This window comes from Mus caroli, chromosome 6, assembly GCF_900094665.2.
Source record: "Mus caroli chromosome 6, CAROLI_EIJ_v1.1, whole genome shotgun sequence".
In the NCBI taxonomy this organism is placed as follows: Eukaryota; Metazoa; Chordata; class Mammalia; order Rodentia; family Muridae; genus Mus; species Mus caroli.
The window spans coordinates 25,403,857-25,412,083 of record NC_034575.1 but is presented as its reverse complement, the minus strand read 5'-3'; the positions used below and the strand labels follow the sequence as shown (position 1 = coordinate 25,412,083).

At 44.9% G+C, this 8,227-nt stretch overlaps 1 protein-coding gene across 1 annotated transcript in view; it reads right to left on the bottom strand.

Moving 5' to 3' along the window:
* Positions 1-5,666, bottom strand: part of Cpa2 (carboxypeptidase A2) — a 23,120-nt gene extending 17,454 nt beyond the window's left edge. Inside the window, exons 1-5 of the mRNA XM_021165039.1 lie at positions 5,585-5,666; positions 3,061-3,142; positions 2,267-2,401; positions 1,697-1,792; positions 92-193 (exon numbers count right to left, since the gene is read on the bottom strand). Of these exons, the coding sequence (XP_021020698.1) occupies positions 92-193; positions 1,697-1,792; positions 2,267-2,401; positions 3,061-3,142; positions 5,585-5,649 (480 nt within the window). The 5' untranslated portion in view covers positions 5,650-5,666. The remainder of the gene's footprint in view (positions 1-91; positions 194-1,696; positions 1,793-2,266; positions 2,402-3,060; positions 3,143-5,584) is intronic.
* Between the last annotated feature and the right edge of the window lie 2,561 nt (positions 5,667-8,227).

The window sequence follows — 8,227 nt, the reverse complement described above, 5'->3', positions numbered from 1 at the left end:
GGGGGGAACCTGCTCTGCAAGCCCAGCTGGGAGGAGCGGGATTCTAGAAGCATCATGAGAGGGAAAACAAAAGTCACTGCTCCCTTTATACCTTGAGCACATTCATGGGCCGATTTTCAAAAGATGAACCGATATTCACTTTGCTCACTAGACCAGGGTTCTCAGCCACGAGGTTATCCATTTCTTGGTAAATCTGGAAGGTTCAAATGATAAACAGGCATCTGTAATTGAGTGACTGAGCGAATGCAGCTATTAGGGTCTTGTCGCCCGTGCGTTCCCTGTCTCTCCGCAGCCTGGCTGGGGACGGCAGGAAGCCATCACGGGGATGATGAGTCACTCTGAAAAAGAGAAGCCATCTTGCCCCAGCACAGCCGGTTCTTTCCAGTTCTGTGCAAAGTAAAATGGCACTTGTCTGATTTGCCTGTGCTTTGTCCCCCCTAGACCATGTCCAGCAGGGAAGTCTTTCACCTTAACCAACAAACCGTAGTGACACCAAAAGAGATGTGGCCGACTTGTGCTACAAAATACAAAATGTGCTAGTGCAGGCCCTGGGACAATGGGGACATCCTCCAGTCACTGGCTACTCGGACCCCAATTTTTAAGGCTCATTTAAATTCTGAGCATTCCCCACATCTCAAGGCTTCCACCGTTACAGAGACAGACCTGAAACAGTATCCAGCTGTTGCCAGCGTTTGCTGCCACAAACACCTATTTGTTAGATCGGCAAGTGAGAGAGAGCATGCTTTATATATATGTATTCTTTCACACTCTTCTTCTAGCCAAACTAAGACACTTTTTTCTTAAGTGGGAGAGTTTTAGGAAGGTAACAAGACACACACACATATATATATATAATATATATTACCAGGTGGTATTACCCCATGCTTAATCCTGCTGGTATTTCTGGCAGTGAAACAAATTCGTTCAAGTCATATCCGCCCCCCACCCCACCCCACCCCAATCATTTTAAATAGCTTTTACCACTAAATAAATTATGGCAAAAAAATTAATACATTTTAAACTTCATTTGTTGGCTTATTGCCCCCTTAGTCTTTCCTATTCTTCTCTTCACTTCTTAACTCCCATGATCACTGCCAATCAGACAGTGCGGATAAATAGATCTATACCGGCTTCCCTGAAAAGGCTGTGTCACACTAGGAAGTGCTGTGCACTCCTTGAACCTCCAGAGCCCCACACGGCCCTATTAGAGAGGAGGGTGAGACCCAGAAAAGCGGAAACTAGAAATTCTGCTACTGTGTGACCTTAGATCAGTGTGCACTTTGGAGCCCCCAACAAACACACAGACCCTCGCGTGGGAGTCAGGTGAATCAAAGTGGCCCTTGACACATCCAAGACCACCGTTAATCGTCACTCTTGAGTGACTCTATAGCCTGTGCAGCTTAAAACTCGGCAAAGGAGTGTTGTGGGAAGAGTGTGAAAGAGCTATTTGTGGCCTCACTTAAAACATTCCTGACACCTCCAAAATAACCGAGTGGCTGTTGGGATGGACAAGCAGACTTCAGTTCCTGCATTAAGCAGGCACTGACTACGAAATCTGAGGGAGACTTTAGGAAGCTAGGAAACAGAAGGAGAATAATATCTAGGTTATCCAATCACCCCCCACCCCGAGGAAACAACCTTGTCCTCAGAGAAAAGAGCGGCTGGTTTCTCTGGTCTTCCATTTTGAAATGCCTACCTCTTCCAGGGTATGGTAGGCCCCAAAGTTGAAGTTCGTGCCACGCTCTCTTTGCTGGTTGAACAGCATCTCTTCACGCTCTTGATCCAACAGAACCTAAGGTGAAACAACTCTATGGTTTGCATTGCCTGCAATGCATCAGCAGTGAATCCAGTCTGGTGGGGTGTATCAAGTGCTGAGGCTTGGTCCCTCAGACCGAGCTATCCTCACTGTGTCTACATCTCATCCACAGGCTCTGGGTCAGATACCTCTTATTCTGTAGTGCTCTGAGAAGGCATGGGTTATGCATGGGCTGGGGTCAGGTAGCAGCTGCAGGCCGAGGATGACAGTGCTTAGAGGACCTTCCAACCATCTTGTGGCTCAGCCTGCCTTTCAGAGTTAACCTCTCATTAAAAAACTAATTGAATCACTGATTGGTCTCCCTCCATTTGCATGAAATGTGCCTCCCTGCCACCCTGTATAGGCATTCTCACGGACTGAAGACCTGTGTGAAACCCACAGGTCCCTTTCCTGGCAGAGCAGGAGGAGGACCAGCAGGCCTCTCTGCAAGGCTGCCTTCTGGACACTTACTTGAACATCTTCGATCATGATGGAATAAGTAATCCCCTGGGACTCCAGGAAAACTTTGACGTCCTGGATGCTGGCAAAAGGAACTCGGACATGGACTGTCTGCCTGGGGACGCTGGGGGATTTCCAAAAATCAAGCTGAAAGGAATAAAGATTCAAGCCAAGAAAATGATGGAATCACTCTGGGAGAAACAGATAGCTGTGTATTGATAGATTTCAATAATGCAACTGGCTGCCTAGTTGATTTTGAGTCTACAAAACCAGAATCATTCCAGAACCACTGGGATACAGCAACAAGAGGTTCTGTGTACCCAAGAGTCAGCAAATATGTTGTTTTCAGCACACACACACACATACACACACCATGACCAGATATTAAAATTGGCAGAGAAAGAGATGAATTTAAGTTATGGGAGGTCTTAAAACAATAAAATCAATCTGGCACTCAAGAGGTCCAATTCATTTCATCATGGGGTATTAATGCCATAAATAATTTTAAGGGGGAAATAATGAGTTAAAGGTGTTCAGCTTTCGCAGTTTCCATCCTTCTCCCCCCACCCCCAAGTCCTGTGAGATATGAAGAATGATATATTTTTCCTCAGTTTTCTGATTGTGAAAATGAATCACCCGGAAAGAAGGCCATTTGCTCGGGGCTGTGGAGTTGGAGCTAAAGTCCAGGTTCTAAGAGTCGGCATCCCGCATTACCTCCAAGGAGTCAAACTACAGACCCGAAATAGCTGCCAATCGCGCCGACTTTATTTACTGGAGGGAGAAAATGCTGATGGGATGACCAATACCTCAAGGTGCTCTTCGGCCTCCAGTTGCAGCAGAGCCTTAATTTGCTCTTCATCACTCGGGATCACCTCAAGAACTTGATCTCTGAAACAGATTAACCACAGACAGGACCTTAGAAGCCAAAGCTGTTCGCCATTTCCTGTTGTTCTGTGCTCCGGTCAGCCTCTGCGGGGACGCGAATGCAGCAGTCAATAATCCCTTTCACAAGCCAGAAACTAATAAATCCTGTCCTGACCCACATGCCCAGAATGAGGAGGTGATCAAACAGCTTGATTTCCTCCAAGGAAATGTTATCTAAATAATAATTAAGAGGTGTACCTGCTCCTAGCAGGAAGCGGGCTTGCCGCCGTTAAAGTTTCCTTTTCCGTGAGCTAATGAGGATTTGTCAAACAACACCTGCTGCTCATAAAGCTCTGGCTCCTAAAACTTGTCTGTTCCTGCTTTTCAGAGAGGAAAAAAAAAAGGAAGGAAGAAAGAGGGCAGGGAGAGTAATTAATTTGGTGCTCATAAGCTCATAAGAGGAGTTAGAGCCACATCTGGGGACACATGAAGTTTTCTGGTTGTTTGTTTGTTTGTTTGATTTTCGTGACTGAAAATATAACCGAGTAGCATCCCCAGGTCCCACGGTCTAAACAAACTTGGGGCACAGCAAGAGGAAAATGAGGCCCAGGCAAATCAAGTGGTGGGTCATACCCACACGCTCACAGAAGCGCAAAGGAGAAAAAACCGTATCATGGCAGAAAAGAGAAATTCCCAAGCTGGCAAGTGTATATTGTTAGCGAAAAGTTTGGGTGGAAGAGCCTTTCCTGAGTAGCAGAGCCTTTTCTTTCTGCGTCTTTCTGTGTTCCCAGCGGGCTGACTTCCTGTTCGTGTGCTCTGGAGAAGGAGCAGTGCGCTGAGAACACCCGCACTAGGACGGGTGAGAACGGGAAGCCAGGCCTTCAGAGAGCTCCACACGGTTTCCACGGCTCTCCCGGGTGACACACAAGTGGCAGAACGCAAGCTCTTCCAGGCCCTTCTGCCTGCAAGTAGCCATCTGCCACAAATGGTCTGAAAATTCCTCCATTTGGGTCTCATTACTTTAGTTAACGCATGGACTCCCAAGAGTCCATCCTTAAAGTGAGGGGCTGGGGAAAGGAGCAGATTAGACTAGAAGTTCCTAGTACGGTTTCTAAGGAATGGAAGCCCTAGGAGTTGCTCAGCCAAAAAGGGGAGGGAATGTAACTTAAAAAAAAAAAATCCCTCATGGATTTCTAATGCATACTTACTTAGTCAACATTCTAGAAATCCTAAAGTTCATTTCGTTCTCTGATTCCCAAATCAAATTGGCTTCATTAATGTCATTAATAATTAATTAATTAATTTCATGGCTTCATTGATTCCCTTAGAAAACTCTCCAAAAATGCACCCATACAGAACTGTGGAATCGGGACTGATGCGGGTGCTCACACCTAGAAACCTGGAACTTGGGAGGCAAAAGTGGCAGGAAGGCTACAGGTTAGGGGACTGCGGGCAGCCTACGTCCTAGCTGAGCTGGGGGACTGCTGGGACTACAGAGTGAGAGCCTGTCTCAAAAGACCAACGAAACAAAGCAAGAGTTAAAGGATTTCAAAACCAAGGTGAGTGAGTCCTAAAGACAGAAGAGGTATCACCTGACACTTGCAGCCCAAACGGGCCCTCCGGACCCCTGAGGAGGCCCTACCACCCAGATAAGATAATAGGAAGACAAGTGCTGACAGGAAGGATAAAGTCCAGAGAGGTGGGAGGTGGGTGGGAGACAGGCCCTTACAACAATGACGCCTGAGGCAAGTGTAGACTTAGCATGTCTTCCCTGCTGTCTGTCAGCCCCACATTCTGACCACTAGAGGGAAAGGGGGATGGGGGGTGAGGTCAGTTCTGTGAACATTCATTTTTACAAAATGGAGTCACTCCTGCAGCAGCCCATAAAATATTGTCTAAGGTCCTGGGAAAGGAAGAGGAATAGGTCTTGAAGTCATCTCACAGAACCAACTCTCCCAAAGACAGCCTGCCCTATCTTTCAAGCTATTCTTCCTTAGCAAATGGTGAGGGAATTCCCAGGCTCCGTCTTAAAACTAACTTCACACAGTAATTATCCTCGGTCTCCGGTCAGAGTCTGCAGGCTCCCACAGGCACTGTGTCAAGGCAGTACCATTCAAAATACATTTCTCCTCCTGCAAAATCCCTAGCCTCTCCTCTGTTGTCTGTACATAGTAAGTAGAAGCCACCACAGTCTGTAAGTGCCCCAACGTGCAATCCTACTCTTTATTACCAGATAAAAGGTCTCTCCTTGGGGGTTTTGATGGTTTCCACCCCTTTCCACCTCTACAGTCATTCATATCCACTTTGATCAGTTCCTACCTTTGCCGCTATCTCCCCCCAACCTAAGAGGGCTCTGAAAACACAGAGCACATGCATCCCTTATTCTGTGACCAAGCTGTGAGCAGATGAAAGGTTTCGGGAATCAAGTAAGTAGAATTCAGATAAACACCAGAAAGTCTCGCTTACCCCACAAATGTTTCTTGACAGTAGATATACCCAAATAGGGCAACCAATAACACGGTCAACCTCATGGTCAATGCTTTTCCCAGAGTCCAGAGTTCAGAGCCCTTCCTGAACTTTATAGGGAGCAGGGCTGAGAGCTCTCTATTGACTCTGGGAGAATTCAAAGGAATTCCCATATGGCCAAATTCTCACCTGCTTGTGAAGTTCTCAAGGTCCCAGATACCAGAGCATGCTATCATCGCCAGTCTGTATATTTTCCTTTTTTAGGGCGAGATAACAGATTTCAATGGAAAGAAAACAAAATGGCTAAAGCACACCAAGGGCAAATCAGTTGTTTATGATTGAGAACCTAAGCACTGCTAGCCCTGCTGGGTGATAGAAGCCAGATTAATAGACCTAGAGGTTAAAGTCCTTTCTGGGTCTCAGACAAAGCATTTACAGTAATTACCCAGAGTCCCGTCCATCATATCCCATTACTTTGCTCATTCATTTATTTTTACAGTGTTTACCCCGAAGCGCTGAAGTCGCTCAGTCCACATCTGCCCAGGGTCCCCGGAGATGTGGCCCGGCCCGGCCTCACTCTCTATTAAATAAGCAAAACAGAATGCCTTGTAATATTTAATCCCACACTGTCTCTAAAGTGATCCATCTGCATTTGTACCAAATTAATACCTCTATTGCTATGTGTCTTCTCAAAATGACAATGTCTTTCCGATCATAGCAGTAAAGACACTCGTTGAGAACGTTTGCGGTTCAAGGAAAGGTCTTACTTCATCACGAATTCCCCTATGCAAGAAAGCAGTGGGTTTGGTATCTGTTTCTCTGGATTTCTTTAGGCAATTTGCAATTCATTCTCTCTCTCTCTCTCTCTCTCTCTCTCTCTCTCTCTCTCTCTCTCCCTCCCTCCCTCCAATCCGATTGTTCTCAAACTGGTTTTGGAGCTGACACTAGCTTTGAACCCCCAATACCCCTGTGTCTAGCTCCCAAATGCTGGGATTACAAGCATCTGCCTTCATACCCGGCTTGTTTTGTTTTGTTTTGTTTTGTTTGTGTTTTTTTTTCCTAAAGCAAAGATTGTACTAACAAAAATTATTTTTAGATGAAAGTAATTTTTCTTTGTCTATACACATAGACCTTCCATAATCTAACTTTGTTCGCTGTTTACAAGGAGACTGGGTATACATCCGCATAAATAGGAATCTGATTTATCATCTACACATTATATTTCACCTGGCAAAAATCAACCACAAACAGCTGTAAAGACTTTTCCAACTTTCCTTTGTATATCAAAATTTTTATCTGCACACAATTTAAATCTGGGGATTAAAATTCTCAAGCAACTGCTCAAAAGAGAAAGGCACACAGGTCATGTTTCTAGTTGAAGACATTATTTAGTTTGGTTTTTTTTTTTTATGTTTATGTTTTTGTTTTGTTCTAGGTTTTTTGCTTGGTTAATTGGTTTGGTGTCATGTGTTTTTTGTTCTTTTTTGTTTTGTTTTTGGTGTTCATTTTGTTTGGTTCCATCTTGTTTATTTTTGAGCCCAGATGGCTGATGTAGCTGAGGGTGACATTGAACTCTTAATCCTCCTGCCTCTACCTTCTGGGTACTAGGACTGCAGACTTGTGCCACCATGCCCAGTTGGTGTGGTGACAAAGGTCAAACCCAGGGCTTTGTGCATGTCAGGAAAGCACTCGGCCAGATGAGCCCCCGTCAGACTCTTAAGAGTCAGAAAGACGGGGCTTGAGACGAGGCTCAGTGGTTAAGAACACTGGCATCTCTTCCAGAGGATCTGTGTTTGATTCCCAGCACCCACAAACTGGCCCTCAAACTAAGTCTCAAGACAGGGAGTATGTGGTGAAAGAAAGATAAGAGATCTGAATTGCTAGTGGCAGGCAAATGCAAGTTAGGGGAGAGCTGGGGAAACCGAACACACAGCCAAGTCAAGGAGTCATGGTGACACATGCCTTCCATCAAAGCACTCGGGAGGCAGAGGTAGGTGGATCTCTGGTGAGTTCAAGGCCAGCCTGGTCTACAGAGTGAGTTCCAGGACAACCAGGGCTACACAGACAAACTTTGTCTCCTAAATAAATAAATAAATAAATAAATGACAAACAGCTGAGTATGGCGACACACACCTATAATCTACCACAGGCTGTGGCAGGAAGATCATGAGGTAGAATAAGTGTGGGCTACACAACAAAACCCTGTAAGCGAAAGAAAGAAAGAAAGAAAGAAAGAAAGAAAGAAAGAAAGAAAGAAAGAAAGAAAGAAAGAAAGAAAGAGAAAGGAAGGAAGAAAGAGAAAGGAAGGAAGGAAGGAAGAAAGGAAGAAAGAAAGAAAGAAAGAAAGAAAGAAAGAAAGAAAGAAAGAAAGAAAGAAAGAAAGAAAGAAGAAAAGAAAGAACAGCATAAAGAAGGAAGGGAAAGGGAGGAGAGAAGATCTAAAGGAGGGAGTGGAGGGAGAGAGAGGAGGAAGAGAGAGAGAGTTAAAATGGTGGATAAGGCTGTAAGTTCTTTGTTTCTGTTTCTGACGATGTAAAGATCATATCATGACAGAGCATTGTGTTCTCCATTTTCTACTTCTAGAAACAGGATAGCATATACTAAACTGCATGTATTTTAAACACACTGTTTGATAAGTTTTGA